This window comes from Convolutriloba macropyga, chromosome 2 (assembly GCF_964194025.1).
Source record: "Convolutriloba macropyga chromosome 2, txConMacr16.3, whole genome shotgun sequence".
In the NCBI taxonomy this organism is placed as follows: domain Eukaryota; kingdom Metazoa; phylum Xenacoelomorpha; order Acoela; family Convolutidae; genus Convolutriloba; species Convolutriloba macropyga.
This window is the reverse complement of record NC_134469.1, coordinates 56,134,712-56,156,585: the sequence shown is the minus strand read 5'-3', so window position 1 is coordinate 56,156,585 and position 21,874 is coordinate 56,134,712. Positions and strand designations below refer to the sequence as shown.

General features: G+C 33.2%; 1 protein-coding gene across 1 annotated transcript in view; it reads right to left on the bottom strand.

Moving 5' to 3' along the window:
• Window positions 1–19,060: 19,060 nt before the first annotated feature.
• LOC142334517 (uncharacterized) overlaps window positions 19,061–21,874 on the bottom strand; it is a 44,145-nt gene continuing 41,331 nt past the window's right edge. The window contains exon 6 of the mRNA XM_075382614.1: window positions 19,061–19,516. Within this exon, the coding sequence (XP_075238729.1) occupies window positions 19,424–19,516 (93 nt within the window). The 3' untranslated portion in view covers window positions 19,061–19,423. The remainder of the gene's footprint in view (window positions 19,517–21,874) is intronic.

The window sequence follows — 21,874 nt, the reverse complement described above, 5'->3', positions numbered from 1 at the left end:
AAATTCAAATTTTGTTAACACATTCGTAATAAAAAAAGTTGAAAACCATTCCACTGCCTCTAACAACTATGCAGTAATACACTCTCAAACTCTCAAACTGAGGCAAGAAAAACTGAACAAAAGCCAAATTTTTCAAAGACACTGCAAAACCGCAAATTTTATCAAAAATTGCTAAAATTCGCGATAATAAGATGTTGACAAAATTTCCATTGAATCTAAAAATTATGCAGTAAACTATTACGAAACCCTGTGGGAGGTTTCTTGGCAAAAAATTGTAAAATTTCGAAAGTAGTACCATTTTTCGTGTCTATGTTTGCAATACAAAAACATATAGCTCATAACCCGGTCAATAAAAGTAATTAAATCCTGAAAAAAAACGTTGTCACCTTTAACGAATGTAAATTCAAGGGTAGTCCAACAAAAACTCAAAAACTGATGAAAAAATATATTTGCATCAATTTGGGCTCAAAAACTCCAAACAATGACCTTTTAACCTCAAGTTTAGGCCTTCCTAGCAACTGCACCAATCTAAGCACTTGAAGGAATACTAAAACGGGCTTGGTGCCTCTGATGAAACTTAACGCCCAAAGTTCCTTACCTGTTCGTCCCGTTTTGAAGGTCAAACTCATGAAAAATGGGTGAAAACATCTTACAAAAAAAAGACAAATCCGAAGAATTGAAAGAAAAACTTAAAAGTTCTGTACCTGACCAGCCGATCAATTGAAAAATGTCAGTTAGAAAGAAAAAGAATCTTAAATTTCAAAAAAATAATATAATATGTTTAGAAAGAAAATATAGTCATTGCTGAAAATATCGAAGGTTTTACACTCAATGCTAAATTTGATCCAGTTAAATATACCCATCAACCCACGCACAAGCCTTGGAAGTGGTTTCTTGGCTCGAATAGTAGAAAACATTTAGAATTGACAAATAATTTAAAAAATTGAAAGTTAGGAAATTTAAATAAAGTATTCATATATTGGCAATGATCAAAATGTTCGAAACAACTAATTTGTATTTGGAATCTGTCCAGTAACGCATCTGCGAGACCTAAAAAGTTTCATAGGCCCATAAAATTGATAAACTCAGAAAAGAACCAAAAATTTCAATAAGTTAAGGATTTGTTGCTATATGCGACATTATTTTCTTCAGAACTATTTCACTGTCTCGAGAGGTTATATAGTAAACCAACTTCAAGCCTTAAAAAGTTTTGTCGGCTGAAATATTGATAAACTAGGAACATGACATTATTTTGAAAATTTGAGAAAAAAGTTCAAATTTTGCCAAAAAAAGTTGAAAACCATTCCATTGCCACTAACAGCTATGCAGTAATATTCTCTCAAACTCCAGGTTAAATTACGTGGCCATTGAGTCACAACAAACTGAACAAAAACCAAATGATTTCAAAAAAGAGGAAAAATGCAACTATAATCAGAAAATTGCCAATATCCGTGATAATCAGATGTTGAAACGAATTCCACTGCCACTAAAAAACATGCAGTAACCTATAATCAAACAATAGAGGAGGTTTCGTGGTTCTTGAGGGTAGAAAACAAAAAAAGCAATAAAAATTTTCAAAAAACTTGAAAAAGTTTTAAAAAGTACATTTTTTGTGTCTATGTTTGCATAACAAAAACATACATCTCATACAATGGTCAAAAAGAGTAATTAAAACCTGCAAAAGAACTCGCAAAAGTTGCAAATAAAACAAAAAACTCAAAAAATAACCAAAAAAACGAAAAATTGGATATTTTCGGCTGGAAAACTCCAAGAAATGACTTTTAACCGTGAGTTTAGGCATTCTTAGCAGCTACAACACTATAAGCATTTGAGGGACTAATAAAGCCGGCTTCGGGACTCGTATGGAACATAATGCCTCCTAGTGCTTACCTGTTCATCCTGTTTTAAAAGATCAAAGTCATAAAAAATGAGTGAAAAAAACTTTGCTCAAACATATGAAGACAAGTCTCGAAATACAATCCAAAGATTTGAATTAGAAACTTAGAGCTGCTAAACCTTAGCAGCAGATAAACTGAACAATGCCAGTCAGAAAGAAAAAGAATAAAAGGACTAAGATAAAATAGTTAAATAGAGAAGACTAAGATAAAAATAATCAAACGAAGAAAATAGAATCATTCCAGAAAATCTTAAAGACTTTATACTGAAGGCCAAATTTGATCCAATTAAATATACCCATCAACCCGCGCACAAGCCCTGAATGTGGTTTCTTGGCCAAAAAAGTAGAAAACATCAAGAAATGGCAAATAATTTTTTTAAAAAATTGAAATTTGCGAAATTTAAATAAAGTTTTTATAAATTTGCAATTATATAAAAACTTTGAAAAAACTAATTTGTATCTGGAATCTGTCCAGTAACGCACCTGCGATACCTAAAAGTTTCATCGGCCCATAAAACTGATAAACTCAGAAAAGAATAAAAAATTCAAATGGCTAAGGATTTGTTGCTATATGCGACATTATATTCTTCAGAACTATTTCATTGTCTCGAGAGTTTATATAGTAAACCAAATTCAAGCCCTAAAAAGTTTTGTATGTTCAAATATTGATAAACTAGGAACATGGCGAAAATTCAAAATTAAAAAAAAAATTTGTCAAAAAATTCATAGTTTTAAAAAATTGAAAATCATTCCATTGTCCATAGCAACTATGCAGTAATCTACTCTCAAACTCTTGATGAATTTACCTGGCGATTGAGTCACAACTGAAAAAAAACCAGATAATTTCAAAAAAGTGGAAAACTGCAAATTTTATCAAAAATTGCTACAATTCACGATAATAAAATGATGAAAAAATTTCCATTGCCACTAAAAAATATGCAGTAGCCTATTACCAAACACTGCAGGAGGGCACATGGCGTGGATAAAATAAAAAAAAACGACAAAAATTTTCAAAAACTCAACAATTTTTTAAAATAGTACCATTTTTCGTGTCTATTGTTGCAATAACAAAATTATAGCTCACAAAATAACCAAAGAAAGTAATTAAAATTCTTGCAAAGTAACGTTATCATCTTTAACAAATTTAAATTCAAGAGCAGTCCGAAAAAACTCAAAAAATGTTTTTAAAAAATGGTGAAGAATTGCACCATTTTGGGCTCAAAAACTCCACCCAAAAAATGATCTTTTAACCTTGAGTTTAGGCTTTCTTAGCAGCTGCACCACTCTAAGCACCTGAAGGACTACTAAAGCCGCTTGGGGCCTTTAATGGAACTTAATTCCCACAGGTCCTAAAAATCATAACAAGACAAATCTGAAGAATTGAATGAGAAACTTAGAACTACTTTACCTGACCAGCAGATCAATTGAACAATGCCAGTCAGAAAGAAAAAGAATTACAAAATTGAGACCAATACGATACAATTGAGAAAATAAGACAAAAAAATAAAAAAAAAATGTAGTCGTTCCAGAAAAATTCAATCAATTTACACTGAAGGCCAAATTTTATCCTGTGAAATAGACCCATCAAGCCACGCACCAGCATTGAAAGTGGTTTTTTGGGCAAAATAGTAGAAAACTTCAAGGAAAGACAAATAATTGAAAAAATTGAGATTTCGGAAAATTAAATAAAATTTTTATAATTTTGCAATTATCAAAAGTACGAAACTACTAATTTGTATCTAAATCTGTCCGGTAACGCATCTGAGAGACCTAAAAAGTTTCATAGGCCACAAAATCGATAAACTGAGAAGAGAACAAAAAATTTCAATAAGATAATGATTTGTTGCTATATGTGACAATAAATTCTTCAGAAATATTTCATTGTCTCGAGAGGTTATCTAGTAAACCAAATTCAAGCCCTAAAAAGTGTCGTTGACTCAAATACTGATAAACAAGAATCTGGCGATAATTCAAAATTTTTTAAAAAAATTCACATTTTGTCAAAAAATTTGTAGTATTAAAAAATTGAAAATAAATCAATTGCCCCTCGCAACTATGCAATAATCTACTCTCAAACTCTAAGTCAAATTACCTGGCCATTGAGTCACAACAAACTGAACAAACTACAAACTTTATCAGGAAATTGCCAATATTCGTGAAAATAAAAAAGAACTCAAACTGCCACTAAAAAACATTCAGTATTCTATTATCAAACACTAGTGGAAGATCCATGGGACTTGAGCGTGGAAACATTAAAAAAAAACAAAAATTTTCAATAAGTTGATTTTTTTAATTAAAAATAGTACCATTTTTTGTGCCTATATGTGCATTAACACAAACATACAGCTCATCAAATGGACGAGAAGAGTAATTAAAACTAGCAAATGAATTTGCAGAACTTACAAACAAACCAAAAACTGTTAAAATTGCACCATTTTGCGCTCAAAAAAGGTCTTTTAACCTTGAGTTTAGGCCTTCCTTGCAGCTGCACCACTCTGAGCACTTGACGGACTAAAAAAGCCGGCTTCGGGCCTCTTATGAAACTTAATGCCTCCTACTCCCTACCTGTTCATCCCGTTTTGAAAGATCGAAGTCATGAAAAACGGTTGAAAACATTTTACAAAAAAACATATCAAGTGAAGTCCTGAAATACATTGCAAGGAAATGAATTAGAAACTTAGGACTACTATACCTCACCAGCAGATCAACTTAACAATGCCAGTCAGAAAAAAAAGATTAAAAGTATTGAGAGAAAAAAATAATCAACCGAAGAAAATATAATAATTCCTGAAAATATCGAAGATTTTAAACTGAAGGTCAAATTTGATCCATATAACTATACCCACGCACAAGCATTGAAGGAGGTTTCCCACGCACTATACCCACGCACAAGCATTGAAAACCACTAATTATATGGGAAATCTTCCCAGTAACGCATCTGCCAGACCTAAAAAGTTTCATTGGCCCTTAAAATCGATAAGCTCAGAAAAGAACAAATACTCAAAAAACTAATCAAATGTTGCTATTTGTGACATTAATTTAGTCAGAACTATTTCTTTGACTTGAGAGGCCCTCAAGTAAATCAACCCCAAGCCCTAAAAAGTTTTGGCTCAGAAATTGATAAATTAGCAAAATGACCACATTTTCAAAAAAATTGAAAATAGAAATTTCAACTTTGGTCGTCAAATTCTTAATAATAAGAAGTGGAGAACCATTCCATTTCTCCTAACAACTATGCAGTAATATACTTTCCAACTCTATGTAAAATTACCTGACTATTGAGGCAAGAAAAACTGAAAAGCCAAATACTTTCAAAAAATCTGGAAAATTTCATTTAAAAATTGCTCAAAATTTCAATAAAATGTTGAAAACAGTTGCATTGCCACTAATAATATATTCAGTAACCTATTACCAAAACCTGGAGGAGGTTTCACGTCTCTTCAGGCTAGAGACAATAAAAAACGGACAAAAAACTGTGAAAAACTTTAAAAACTTGAAAACTACTATCATTTTTCGTGTTTATGTTACCAATAAAAAACATCTAGCTCAATAAATGGTCACGTTAATTCTTGCAAATGGATTTTATCAATTTCAACAAATGTAAATTCAAGAGAAATCAAAAAACAAAAAACTCAAAAAATGACAGAAAACGTGAAAAATTGAACCATTTCGAGCTCAGAAAATCCTAAAATTGAACTTTTAAACTTAAAATTAGGCCTTCGGAGCTGCAGCACTCTCAACAAATGAAGATGTACAAAAACTACCTTAGGACATCTGATGAAGCTTAATGCCCACTAAGCCTTACCTGTTTGTCCCGTTAGGAAAGATCGAAGTCATGAAAAACGGTTGAAAACATTTTACAAAAAAACATATCAAGTAAAGTCCTCAAATACATTGCAAGGAAATGAATTAGAAACTTAGGACTACTATACCTCACCAGCAGATCAACTTAACAATGCCAGTCAGAAAAAAAAGATTAAAAGTATTGAGAGAAAAAAATAATCAACCGAAGAAAATATAATAATTCCTGAAAATATCGAAGATTTTAAACTGAAGGTCAAATTTGATCCATATAACTATACCCACGCACAAGCATTGAAGGAGGTTTCCCACGCACTATACCCACGCACAAGCATTGAAAACCACTAATTATATGGGAAATCTTCCCAGTAACGCATCTGCCAGACCTAAAAAGTTTCATTGGCCCTTAAAATCGATAAGCTCAGAAAAGAACAAATACTCAAAAAACTAATCAAATGTTGCTATTTGTGACATTAATTTAGTCAGAACTATTTCTTTGACTTGAGAGGCCCTCAAGTAAATCAACCCCAAGCCCTAAAAAGTTTTGGCTCAGAAATTGATAAATTAGGAACATGACCACATTTTCAAAAAAATTGAAAATAGAAATTTCAACTTTGGTCGTCAAATTCTTAATAATAAGAAGTGGAGAACCATTCCATTTCTCCTAACAACTATGCAGTAATATACTTTCCAACTCTATGTAAAATTACCTGACTATTGAGGCAAGAAAAACTGAAAAGCCAAATACTTTCAAAAAATCTGGAAAATTTCATTTAAAAATTGCTCAAAATTTCAATAAAATGTTGAAAACAGTTGCATTGCCACTAATAATATATTCAGTAACCTATTACCAAAACCTGGAGGAGGTTTCACGTCTCTTCAGGCTAGAGAAAATAAAAAACGAACAAAAAAATGTGAAAAACTATAAAAACTTGAAAACTACTATCATTTTTCGTGTTTATGTTACCAATAAAAAACATCTAGCTCAATAAATGGTCACGTTAATTCTTGCAAATGGATTTTATCAATTTCAACAAATGTAAATTCAAGAGAAATCAAAAACAAACTCAAAAAATGACAGAAAACGTGAAAAATTGAACCATTTCGAGCTCAGAAAATCCTAAAATTGAACATTTAAACTTAAAATTAGGCCTTCGGAGCTGCAGCACTCTCAACAAATGAAGATGTACAAAAACTACCTTAGGACATCTGATGAAGCTTAATGCCCACTAAGCCTTACCTGTTTGTCCCGTTAGGAAAGATCGAAGTCTTGAAAAACGGTTGAAAACATTTTACAAAAAAACATATCAAGTAAAGTCCTGAAATACATTGCAAGGAAATGAATTAGAAACTTAGGACTACTATACCTCACCAGCAGATCAACTTAACAATGCCAGTCAGAAAAAAAAGATTAAAAGTATTGAGAGAAAAAAATAATCAACCGAAGAAAATATAATAATTCCTGAAAATATCGAAGATTTTAAACTGAAGGTCAAATTTGATCCATATAACTATACCCACGCACAAGCATTGAAGGAGGTTTCCCACGCACTATACCCACGCACAAGCATTGAAAACCACTAATTATATGGGAAATCTTCCCAGTAACGCATCTGCCAGACCTAAAAAGTTTCATTGGCCCTTAAAATCGATAAACTCAGAAAAGAACAAATACTCAAAAAACTAATCAAATGTTGCTATTTGTGACATTAATTTAGTCAGAACTATTTCTTTGACTTGAGAGGCTCTCAAGTAAATCAACCCCAAGCCCTAAAAAGTTTTGGCTCAGAAATTGATAAATTAGGAACATGACCACATTTTCAAAAAAATTGAAAAAAGAAATTTCAACTTTGGTCGTCAAATTCTTAATAATAAGAAGTGGAGAACCATTCCATTTCTCCTAACAACTATGCAGTAATATACTTTCCAACTCTATGTAAAATTACTTGACTATTGAGGCAAGAAGAACTGAAAAGCCAAATACTTTCAAAAAATCTGGAAAATTTCATTTAAAAATTGCTCAAAATTTCAATAAAATGTTGAAAACAGTTGCATTGCCACTAATAATATATTCAGTAACCTATTACCAAAACCTGGAGGAGGTTTCACGTCTCTTCAGGCTAGAGAAAATAAAAAACGGACAAAAAACTGTGAAAAACTTTAAAAACTTGAAAACTACTATCATTTTTCGTGTTTATGTTACCAATAAAAAACATCTAGCTCAATAAATGGTTACGTTAATTCTTGCAAATGGATTTTATCAATTTCAACAAATGTAAATTCAAGAGAAATCAAAAAACAAAAAACTCAAAAAATGACAGAAAACGTGAAAAATTGAACCATTTCGAGCTCAGAAAATCCTAAAATTGAACATTTAAACTTAAAATTAGGCCTTCGGAGCTGCAGCACTCTCAACAAATGAAGATGTACAAAAACTACCTTAGGACATCTGATGAAGCTTAATGCCCACTAAGCCTTACCTGTTTGTCCCGTTAGGAAAGATCGAAGTCATGAAAAACGGTTGAAAACATTTTACAAAAAAACATATCAAGTAAAGTCCTGAAATACATTGCAAGGAAATGAATTAGAAACTTAGGACTACTATACCTCACCAGCAGATCAACTTAACAATGCCAGTCAGAAAAAAAAGATTAAAAGTATTGAGAGAAAAAAATAATCAACCGAAGAAAATATAATAATTCCTGAAAATATCGAAGATTTTAAACTGAAGGTCAAATTTGATCCATATAACTATACCCACGCACAAGCATTGAAGGAGGTTTCCCACGCACTATACCCACGCACAAGCATTGAAAACCACTAATTATATGGGAAATCTTCCCAGTAACGCATCTGCCAGACCTAAAAAGTTTCATTGGCCCTTAAAATCGATAAACTCAGAAAAGAACAAATACTCAAAAAACTAATCAAATGTTGCTATTTGTGACATTAATTTAGTCAGAACTATTTCTTTGACTTGAGAGGCTCTCAAGTAAATCAACCCCAAGCCCTAAAAAGTTTTGGCTCAGAAATTGATAAATTAGGAACATGACCACATTTTCAAAAAAATTGAAAAAAGAAATTTCAACTTTGGTCGTCAAATTCTTAATAATAAGAAGTGGAGAACCATTCCATTTCTCCTAACAACTATGCAGTAATATACTTTCCAACTCTATGTAAAATTACCTGACTATTGAGGCAAGAAAAACTGAAAAGCCAAATACTTTCAAAAAATCTGGAAAATTTCATTTAAAAATTGCTCAAAATTTCAATAAAATGTTGAAAACAGTTGCATTGCCACTAATAATATATTCAGTAACCTATTACCAAAACCTGGAGGAGGTTTCACGTCTCTTCAGGCTAGAGAAAATAAAAAACGGACAAAAAACTGTGAAAAACTTTAAAAACTTGAGAACTACTATCATTTTTCGTGTTTATGTTACCAATAAAAAACATCTAGCTCAATAAATGGTCACGTTAATTCTTGCAAATGGTTTTTATCAATTTCAACAAATGTAAATTCAAGAGAAATCAAAAAAACAAAAAACACAAAAAATGACACAAAACGTGAAAAATTGAACCATTTCGAGCTCAGAAAATCCTAAAATTGAACTTTTAAACTTAAAATTAGGCCTTCGGAGCTGCAGCACTCTCAACAAATGAAGATGTACAAAAACTACCTTAGGACATCTGATGAAGCTTAATGCCCACTAAGCCTTACCTGTTTGTCCCGTTAGGAAAGATCAAAGTCATGAAAAATGGGTGAAAACATCTTACAAATATCATATCAAGACAAGTCTTAAAATAGAATTCAAAGAACTGAGTTTGAAAGTTAGATATGCTATACCTGACCAACAGATCAACTGCACAGTATCAGTCAGCAAGAAAAAGAATCGCAAAAATGAGAATTTAAAGAAATCAAACTAAAGAAAATATAATCCATCCTAAAATCTCGAAGAATTCACACTAGAGGCCAAATTTGATACATTTAAATATACAAAAGAACACACGCACAAGCTTTTGAAGAGTGTTTTTGGCCAATAAAGATAGAGGACATCGATTAATAAGGAATTTTAAAAGATTGAAGTTTGCGAAATTTAAATAAAATATTCAAAATTTTGCAGTTATTAAATGTTCCAAACCATTAATTTGGGTCTGGAATCTGATCAGTAACGCATCTGGGCAACCTAAAAAAGTTTCATTGGGCCACGAAATCAATAAACTAAGGAAAAAACAAAGACAATTTTAAAGTAAATGACATGTTGTTCTATATGACATTATTTTCATCAGAACTATTTCATTGTCTCGAGATGCTATCAAAAAATTGAAAAGATAAAAATGAAATTTTGTAAAAAAAAATTCATGTTATTAGGGAGTTGAAAAACGTTTTATTGTCCCTAACAACTATGCATTAATAAACTTTCAAACTCTAGGTGAAACTACCTCACCATTGAGGCAAGAAGAATTGAAGAAAAGTCGAAGTTTCCAAAAACTGCAAAAACTGCGAATGTTATCAAATAATTGCTGATATTTGTGATGATAATAAGTTGAAAACAATTCCCTTGCCAATAAAAATTATGCAATGACCTTGTATGAAGCCCTAGTGGAGATTTCACAGCAGTTAAGTGTGGAGATAATAAAAAAGTCGAAAATATTCAAAAAACATGAACATTTTTTTTTAAAAAAGTAGTATCATTTCTTGAGCCTATGTTTGCGTTACAAAAACATACAGCTCAACCAATAGTCGAGAAGGGTAATTGAAAATTGCAAAATAACTCGCAAAACTTGCAATACTACAAAAAACAAAAAAAAAATCAAAAGATATGAAAAGTTGCACCATTTTCGGCTAGAAAACTCCCAAAAATGACCTTTTAACCTTGAGTTTAGGCCTTTCCAGAAGCTGCACCACTCTAAGCAATTGAAGGACTACTAAAACGGGCTTGGGGCCTTTTGTGACACCTAATGCACACTGGTCCTTACCTGTTTGTCCCGTTTTGAAAGATCAAAGTTGTGAAAAATGATTGAAAACATTTTACAAAAAAACATAGCAAGAGAAGTCCTGAAATACAAACCAGAAGACTGAATGCAAAACTTAGAACTACTGTACCTGACCAGCAGATCAACTGAAAAATGCCAGTTTACACTGAAGGCCGAATTTGGTCCAGTTAAAAATACCCATCAACCCACGCACAAGCATTTAAAAAAGTTTATTGGCCAATGAAGATACAAAACATAAGGGAATGAAAAATAATTTGAAAAAGTTGAAACTTGGGAAAATTAAAAGTCCTCATAGTTTTGCAAAAATTGAATGTTCAAAACCATTAAATTGTATCTGGAGTCTGTCCAGTAACGCATATGCGAGACCTAAAAAGTGTCGTTGTCCCGTAAAATCGATAAACTCAGAAAAAAACATAATAAATTCAAAAAGTCAATGCCATGTTGCTATCTGTGTGATCAATTCCTTCAGAACCACTTCATTGTTTCGAGAGGCTATCAAAAAAATTTTAAAAAAATTCAATTATTGTCATAAAATTTGTAATATTAAGAAGTTGAAAACCCTTATATTGCCCCTAACAACTATGCAGTAAAATACTCTCAAACTCTAGGCGAATCCACCTCAACATTGACACAAGAAAAATTGAACAAAAAACAAATATTTTCAGGAAACTAGAAAAACTACGAATGTTATGAAATAATTGCCAACATTCGTGGTGATAAAATGTTGAAAACAATTCGATTGCCACTGAAAAAAACTACAGTAACTTTTTATCAGATCCTAGAGGAGGTTTCATGGCACTTCAGGTTGGAGAACATATTTAAAAACTAGTACCTTTTTGTGTTTTCTTCAATACAAAAGCACAGCTCATAAGATGGTCAAAAAAGAAAATAAAAATGGCAAAAGAACTCTTTCAACTTTAAAAAATGGAAACTTAAGAGCAGTCAAACAAAAACTCGAAAAATGACAAAAAACGTGAAAAATTGCACCATTTTGGGCTCAAATAAGCTTTTAACTTTCAATTTAGGCCTTTCCAGCAGCTATATCACTCTAAGCACTTAAAGGATTACTAAAACCGGCTGGGGGCCTCTAATGAAACCTCATGCCTACTGGTCCTTACCTGTTCGTCCCGTTTTGAGAGATCAAAAACATAAAAATTGTGTGAAAACGCCTTACTGAAAGAGAGAGAGCCCAAATACAATCCAATTCTTGGACTGTAAAAAAGGAGAGCACCTAATTGATAGCCGCTGAGAGACTGACGGCGGCTATTAATAAATTTGAGACCTCATTCTTTTGGTTAGAGATTACGTCACCGAATAAAAGAAGAAGTGATGTAGAGGTATTTGCAATTCAACAAAGCCGTTCTTTTGATGTAAGCGATGTGAACAAAATATTTAAAAAAGACCTGTCGAGACAACTGTGCGCAAGCAATTGTCTTGGTCAGTAGCTCTGGCCTTAGCTTAAGGGACTAGGTTAAGCTTGGGGGGGGGGGGGGGGGTGGAGCAGTGGTTGAGGAGTAAACTGTGTGAGGGTATGGGTAGAATGTTTAGGGTGTGGAAGAGGGGGATGCACTCTAAGAGCAAAAAACACTGAAGACAAGTCAAATTGCTGCATGTGAAAAAAAATTGTTCAAACGGCAAACTCTTAGTAACATTTAAAGTTAGTTTGGGAAATTGTTCTTCCAACATAATAGTATTTTCGCGCCTTTGAGACCTCCAGCTTTTCTAAATGCGCCATTAATTTGGAATCTCATCGACATCAAAGAGTCCAGTGTGCACCGATGTTTAAAAGAGACAGCGCTACAATATAATTAAAATCCTTTGCAGGCAGACAGCGGCTATTAAAAAAACTTAGCCGGCAGATTGCCGGAAAACAGCAGCGATAGACGTTTTTGGCCTATGAACTGAAACAACTAAAAAATAGGATAGATAAAATGACTACCACTCCTTCAATAGACCACAAGACATTTTGGGTTAGATTTGCACCGTCAGTTTTATGAGACACATACGCTCTATAAAGAAACAGCCATAACAACTTTTTCAAAACAAAATTCCAAATCAAATCTTAAGACTTTAATACTGAAGAATTAGGGCATACACGTTCGGCACTACTTAGATGCACACTATTGACCTTTAATTAGTAAAAGTTCATAAAATTTAAAGCTCATTAAGTGAGATCAGAAGTCATGCCTTGAGTGAGTTAAGTCACGCAAGTGGAACAAAAGACGACGTGCACACAAATATTAACTGCAAAATGGTAGAAATCACTAAAATTGAAAAAATTACTCCCAAGAAGTAAAATCGCAAGAATCATCGTTGGAGACGACGATGTAAAAACATAGCAGGACAAGTCCTGACGTACAATTCAAGGAATTTTTATTGACTAAACAAAAAACTAGATCTTGAACGGAATCTGAGTGAATTGGGAAAACCATTTCTAAAAAAATCGGATTAAAAAAGCAAAAACCAATGTCAAAATGCCGCATGTGAATAAAAAACCACTAGAGAGAAATGAAAATTAGGTTCAAACAAACAGATAGGCCAAGAATGAACAATGAATGTGTTGGGAAAGCTATTTAGAAGAAAATACGATCCAAAAATCGAAAACAGTAAAATCAAAGTGAAATTGCCGCATGTGAAAGCAAAGTTAAATTGCCGCAAAGTGAAATCAGAGTGAAATTGCCGCATTGCTCTACTTTGAAATTAGAGCGATAAAAATTCACGCCTGAAAACCACTCTTTTTTTTGCTCCACTTACTGTTTTGATGTGACCAAAATCACTACTCCAATATGACTTCAAAAATCATGAAAATGTGTGAACAGATCTTAAAAAAACCATTGCCGGAAGAATTCCGGAAACGATCTTAAGTAGAAATCCACTTAAAGCCATCTAATTACTCATCAGACAAAAGTTGCCTCAACTAATTCATGATTATCTTGAAACAAAACCATAAAACAAAAAAGTAAAAACAAGAAATCAAATCTGTTGAAATATGAAAAATCTGATCAAATTTTGTCAATATTTAAATCCCGTAATAACTATCTCCGCCGAAATTTCTTTATCATAACAACTAGTACCAACTAAAACCACTTATGTGATTTTTTAAAAAAAATACTTGAAGCCAAATCATGAGAAAATAAGCTCTTACAAACAACTTGGACTAAAAAACTTAAGTTAATACTTTCTTTAATATAACAAAGAAAATAAATCCAAAGACAAATTCATTTCAGCTAATAGGGTATCCAGATGCTCGTAAAACAATAGGCAAATCACAATAGGCTAAGAAGCTTGTCTAAAAAACAAAAAACCGAAAAAATGCAAAAAAAAGAAAAATAGTTTCAATTACCGCCATTTTTCGTCGTATTTCCCATCAACAAAAATAATTCAAATCCAGAAAACTGTAACCACTTGTTGTCTAAAAATTGCTCAAGTAATAGGGGTCTTGTTAATACCCATTTGAGGCAGTAAAACAAAACAATCTTCAAAAAATCTAAAAAAAAATTAGCCCAAAAATCAGCAAAATACATGAAAGACCTCCAAATTAGCATAAAATTGATGAATTTCCAGAAACGTTCAAACCACTACCAAAACCAGCCTAAAATTAAAACAAAATCATAACTAAACCTCTTAACCAAAAAAAATTGAAAAAAACTGCTGAAAATGCCGCATGTGAACAAAATGTTTCGCAAGATTACAGCTTTTTTTTTCACACCTCAGTTTTTCGATCTAGAAAACAGCGATATGAACAAAAAACTAATCTTTTCGCTCCACTCTTCATTTTGATCAGCAACATTTTCCAAATTTTTTCACGTGTTGCATTTCCTGCTTCACTCCAATAAAACTGATTAAAAAAGGGCTTCTATACTCTTCGAGTCGTAAAAAAAATCAGCGCCCCAATACAATTCAAATTCTTTAAATTGTAAAACAAACCACTGTCCCCAATAATAGCCGCTATCGCTTCGCGGCTATTAAAAATAACCAAGATCACCGCAATATAGCTCAGCTCGTACATCTCGGTAGCTATAATTCCATTTATGATTCTGCATCTCATTTCCCGTGAGCGATATGACGGTAGCGGTCATTTTTCCACCTGCAGCATTACGAACGTCACTGAATCAAGCTGATTAGCTTTCTCAGGCGGCTATTGATAACAAGCCATCACCCTCTTCACACTAGATAACTACTGCAGGCGGAAAGCAGGTCCTTGTTGCTACTTGACTCTAATGATAGATTCCTCGTGTGTTAGTAGCAAACACTTCGCTCTCTCCTATAGCCCTTATATACTCTCGCACAAGCTTGAGTTAATTTATAAATTCACAATTTTGACACAAGATGTTCATAAAAGCTCAACAGACTACGGAAAATTAGCTGCTAATTTACAATATTCGTCAAATAATTAATCAGCCTTAAAAACGTTCCACTTGACATTTGATACTCGCTTCAAACGAGCGGGAATATGCATTCATCTTATCATAATATAGCCGCCAGATTGCCGGAATAGCTGCGAAAGAATAGACTGGCATGCCGTATAATAGAGAAACAGATACAGATATAAGTTGATAAAGTTATCGACGCTGCTCAAAAAGCCATTAAAACATTCAGCGATAGATTACTAAAGCTTGTTAAAATTCATTACGCAGACGCCTTTTCATTAGGAGGGCTTTATTACACATATGCGTTCCTTTTACCTAAATCTAATTCAAATTAAACTTAAGTATTAAAAAAGGCAAAAGTCATTTTATTGAGTGAGGTAAGTCACGTATGATCAAAATTTGATCACGAAAATGACCCAACATCTTTTGCTGGAGAGTGAGAAATGAGGTCACGCGCGCACTTGCCTTTAGTGAGAGGAAGAAGTTATTCCCAAAAATTGACTTTTTCAGCTTTGCTGTGTGAACAAATGTAAAACGAAAAAGAGCGTCAGACGACGAAACAAAACTTTGCCGGAAAAATTCCGAAAACGAATCGAAGAGTCGTCTTCAGGAAAAAATTGCCTTTTAAATCCACTGCTACCCACTAAAAAGACTACTAAAACCACAAAAAATCAGTCAAAAAAGAAAAATAGCCTATAAAACCAATTGAATTGAAAAAAAAATACAGTACTCCTATATATAAAACAAGACAAAATTTGTGTACGCAATATAGAACATCAAACTGCGCGAGCAGCAAAAGTCAAGCCATGTTAGGCTCCCCGAACGTCCTATTTTTTTGAAACAATTGAAATTGCCAAAAATTGTTACAAAAATTTAATCAATTTCCGTAAGTTCTCTCAATTGAAACACCATTTTAAAACAAAAAAAAACAGTAACCAATTGCTAAGTAATTAACTTCTTCACAAAAGTGGTCGCTTTAAATCCAGTCAACGCGACAAAACAATGGCCGAAAATAAATCCAATAAGTAAAACATAACCGATTAACGTCGGGCGAATTGCTCTCAAACGACCGGCGAGCGGTTGACTTCACCAGTAGCTAGCCAAGGTTTAGTGAGGCTCGCTTTAGCTTGATTCGACTCTGCAACTTTTAGTTTTCTAGCCTTGTTAGTAAACAAATCAAATTTAAAAGAAAAGCTTGCAGATTTCGCAGAGAAAATGTTTATTACTATTTTTTGTATTTGCAGTTATGTTAAGTAACCCATCTGCAAGACTTGAAAAGCTTCGTTGGCCAGTAATGATCGTTGAATTCAGAAAATAACAAAAATATTCAAAAATTTTGAAGAGTCAAATATTTTAACAAAATCTTGCTAAAAATCAAGATATTAAAATCATCAAAACCATTTCATTGTCTCACTAGACTATCCCGTGTCCCTATTTCAAGCCTTAAATAGTTTCACTGGGTCATAAAGAGCTATGAACTTGGAACATGATAATTCCAAAAAATTGAAATTTAAATTTTTTTAAAAAATTGCTTAACTAATTCGTCAAAATACTGATTACAACTCCATTAACTCTAGAAAATATGCAGCAGCTTACTATAAAACCTCGGAGGAGTTCTCTGGGCCCCTGGTGCTAGAAAAAATTGAAAATTCAAAAATACTCAAAAACTTGAAAAAAAAGCAAATTTTTTTTTTTTAAAATTGTTTAAATTCGTAATTTTAAAATCTTTCAAAACATTTCAATACTTTTAGAAACGTCGAGGTAACCTATTATCAAACCCTACTGGAGGTTCCGTGGCTCTTGAGTGTGGAGAATCCGGAAAACTGTAAAAATCCAAAAACAAACGTGAAAAAAGCAAGTTTTATTTAAGAAATGGTTAATAGTTGTGATATTTAAAAGTGGAAAACAATTCCCAGGCCAATAAAACCTTTACAGTAACTTATTATCAAACGCTTAAGGAGGTTTTCTGACTCCTGAGGCTGAAAAAAAACTGAAATGACTTAAGGCCCGAAAAATTGTAAAAAAAAGATTCTCAGAAAATTGCTAAAATTCATGATGTTAAAATCTTGAAAAATTTTCTATTTCATCTACAGACTATACAGTAAACTATTCTCAAACCATAAAGGAGGTTCCATGGCTTTTGAGGCTGGAGAAATCTAAAAAAATGTAAAATATTCAAAAATTTGAAAAATTTCAGTTGTATGAAAAAATTGCTAAAACTTGTGATATCAAAATATTGAAAACTATTCCAAGGCCAATAAAATTTTTTCAGTAACTTATTATCAAATCCCTAAGGAAATTTCCTGGCCCCTGGTCTGGAAAGACCTGAATAAGGAAAAATATCAAAAATTAAAAAATTGCAGGTTTTGTCAAAAAAAATGCTAAAATTCTTGATGTTAAAAAGTTGAAAACCATTTTATTACCACCATACGCTGTGCTATTATCTATCAGAGGAGGCTCCTTGAGATCTAAGGCTGAAAAAACTCCGAAACACACAAAAATTTTCAAAAGCTTGAAAAACAATTGTGACAATTAGTAAAAATTTGCGTGTTTTTGTTTGGATTACCAAATCATATAGCTCTTAAAATGGTCATAAAAAGTAATTATGTCTTGCAAAAGACCTTTATCAGCTTTAACAAGCCTCAATGTTAGACTGGTGCAACAAAAAACATCTAAAAAAGACAAAAAACACGAAAAATTGCAACATTTTGGACTCAAGAACTCCTAAAAATGACCTTTCAAACTACGGCCTTCCCGGTACACACACGCTTCATCACACTACGCACTTGAAGGACTACTAAACGCGGCTATGGACCTCTAATGAAACTTAATGCCAGCTGGACACTAACTGTTTATCCCGTTTTGAAGGACGAAAATTCAAATGGGTCAGACGAAAGATCGGTCAAGCGAAAAACCAGCGAAGTCGAACAGGACTAATAAAAATGCTACCAAAAATGCTAGGGGCATTTAATCAACTAAAAATGAAAAAGAATAAAGAGGAAGAACAATATTCAAACGCAAAAACATCGTATAGTACCAAAACCAAGACTTAAGAATATTCGCAGAAAAATATTGTTCAAAACTTTGAAAATTAAGCTAGCAAAACCTCAGTGCCAAATTATTTCAAATAAAATCAATTTCAAAAAGAAAAATATTAAAATTTTAAGGAAAAAGACAATTATTAATTCAAATCAGTAATTTTCAATTTAATAAAGGTAGGGCGAATAAAACTGTAGGTCTTCGGAGAACACGTACAATGTGGAAAAGAAAAACAAATAGCCAATTCGCAAATTCTGGAAAAACAAATTAAAAATTAAATTGGAAACTCTAATTATAAATCAAAATGAAAAATTTTGGAAAAAGAGCCTGCATTTTTGTTATAAAGCAAATGAGATTTAAAAAATTACATAGCCGTCTTCCGATCTCAGTAAAAAGTGAAAACAATTGCGAAACAGTAAAAACCATTTTAAAAAATGACCCAAGTTTGGTAAAAATTTTCACTGAATTTGAAACAGTTATCACCAAAAACAATTAAATTAGCAACAAAACGAAACATATGACACCGATGCTGCACCAAAAGACTTTTAATGGTAATTGAACTCAAAATACAAACAAAAAACTTAGAAAACATGGGAGAAAAACCGCCAAAATTGGATTAATATGTGTTTAATAATACAATTGATTAATAATAAAATTTTGCAAAACAAAATTACCTCACATCAAAAAGAGGCGTCCAATTCAAGAATAATCGAAAAGACGTTGCCATATTTATTAATTTGTTTAAAAAAGCCCGCTCAAAGATCTAAAAATGAAGATGAAGAAAAAAGCCAAAAATTGAGAAATATGTGCTAATTTTGCACTTGAAACGAATTATTAGGCTCTCAAAAACATTGTGGTATCAATTTCAGATGGTTGCATGTTCATTCGGCATCTATCAAAATTTACTTCTACAGAAAACCAAGTCACAGTAAAGTAAAAAAATGGGCCAATACTTCTCTTCGAGTCGTAAAAAACCAAGAGCACCGCAATATAGCTCCGCTCAGCTTGTACCTTCGCAGCTATAATGAAACAATTTGTCTTGAATCGAAGCAAAACATAGGGTCAAATTAGCACCAGATATTCAGGGGTATAATATAGTGCGCAGACGGTGGAAATCTTCAACAAACAAAAGATATAATTCACAAGTCACTAGAGTTCTACTGAATAGAGTTTCCGCAAAATGAACCAATCAAATTGGGTAGTTGTGAATCAGCAATGAACCAATCGAATTGGGTTGTGAATCAACAATGGATTTCATCAGGGAGTTCAACTAAATTGGATCGCATATTTTCGAACAGCTCAAACGAGCCCACACTTTTCAGAGCCCATACATTTCAAGAAGATTTTGACGCGTTTTCTTCAGAACTTCTTCGATGGGCACCGATTTGAGAAGGGACAATCTCTCTGCAACCTGAAACACGCTCAAGCTTCAATCTACGTTCTAGAATGTTGTAGCAAATATGAATTCATAATTGTTCACTTGAAATCACACATCGAGAATTTTCTTTTTTTTACAAGTTTCATTTCTTTCAACTCTTAAATCTGAACAATTCGCATAGCACGTACGACTAAAGTAATAAATGCGAGGCTAAACATTTGCAGTTGCCAAGGAACATACTTTGAGAGAACTGCATGTGTAACAACCCAAGATTCTGGTGAGTCACTTTGCTTAGTATTCCAGCTTGTAGTTAAGAGTTCGTTGGTCGTTCTTAATAAGTTCATTGTACTTTATACAAGTCAGAAATTGAACGCTTATCGGTAACATGTGGTGCAAACCCCCCGAGGCGGAAAAACTCTCAATGTTAGATTGTATATAAATTTCTATTTCTGTTCAGATTTCTTACTTAATATAAAGCCGGAGCTTAGAATTGAATTCTTTTGACTGTTGTATTCAAACCAAATCACAAGAGAAAACCATGTAAGTTAAATAAGTGTATTTAACAATAAGACTTAGAGATTTTCTGGTAACCCTTTTTCATAAAACCCAAGGCGAACCCGTGCGAATAGAAGGATTCAAGTTTTAAATAATAGTAACGGGTAGGGTTGCTAGATTGGTGACAGGAGTTCCTAAACCCCATCCCCTACAATAATCAGAATAGTTTTCAAAACAAAAGTTTTCTTGGAATGACATCTTTTGATTGACACAAATTATATTGTAACTTATTATTTTATTCAGGAGAACAAAATAGTCTAACCATAAAGTTGCAGCGCAACTTATATTGCTTTCGCCTACCTTCCGAACAAAAATTTGAGAATTTTTTTTTTGTGTTTTTGGCGGAAGCAATCAATAAAATTTAAGTGCGGCGCACTTAGAAGTAGTAGTTGGTTCGGAACCAAACGTTGAACGATCGAATGCACGCCGCGTGCCAAGATGGCCACCTCAACGGATACCGCTCGTATGCTTTTACCGGAACCTTTTAATGGCACGGGAGATATATCGGCATATATCACTCAATTTGAGTTATTAAGTAACTTGCAAAGTTGGTTGGCGCCTCGTAAAGACGCTGATGGTAATCCTCAGTTGGATGGTGATGGTAATCAGTTATACACTGATAAAAAGCATCAGATTTTTCCGTTTAGGTTAAGAGCTGGTGCAATAGAGTTCTATCATTCGTTGGACGATGAGACTAAAAATGATTACAAAAGCCTTCGGAATGCATTTGAGAAACAATATCTAGAACCCCCGGAATTTTTCAGAGGAGCACTTAGAAAACGAACTAAAGGAGAGTCTGAGAAAGTTACTGAGTTCTTGACAGATCTAAAACTTCTTGCTAAAAAGGCATATCCTGATGATTCTGAGGAAATCAGAGAACACCTTGTTATGCAAGCTTTCTTGGAAGGATTGCTTGATCAGAATGTTAGATTAGAAATTAGGAAAGAAAAAGATATTTCCCTGACGGATGCTTTGAAAAGAGCCGTGCATTTAGATGCAATCTACAGGTTAGGTTCCAAGCCCAGGCGGCGTTAATAATGGTTTAAATAGTAGTTCTCACGGACCAGGATCAATTGATAGACTTATCAATCGCATGGATTCGATGATGAATAAGATGGCTTTCAGTCAAATTAACTGTAACTCCGCGAGAGGCTCTAGGCGACCAAGTCGGCCATATAAGTCAAACAAACATTCTCAATCGCCGAGACAGGGGTTTTCTCGAAATCAATATAACTCTAGGGAGAGGTACAAATCAAATCAAAAGAACAATACGGGTTCCTCATCATCTGCATTCCGTAGAAATTTTAATTCGCCCTCGCCTCGAAGACATCTCTCTAATTCATCTCGATCACCAACCGACGCGTTAATTTTAATAGAGAAATTGTTTGCTATCAGTGCAACCGTAAAAGGCACAATAAAAAGAATTGTCGCAACTGCTGGTCATGTGGATCTAGTTCTCATACAAGAAGAAACTGTCCACAGGCAAATACGTAACAAAAAGAAATAATATAGAAAGTAATTTTGTCTTGTAGAATAGAAGATGCAAATTTGAAAATATCGCCCTCCAAATGTAAACTCTTTCAAAATTCTATCCGTTTCTTAGATCATGTTATTTCCAAGGATGGAATTCAAACCGATCCAGATAAAATAGCCGCTGTAAACTCATACCCAGTACCTAAAACCGTGAAGCAGGTGCGTGCATTTTTAGGACTAACAGAATTTTACAGGAAGTTTATACCAAGTTTTGGTAAAATAGCGCAACCTTTATATAACCTATTGAATAAAGAAAAACGATTCCATTGGACGGAGGGTTGCGATAAAGCTTTTCAGTCTTTG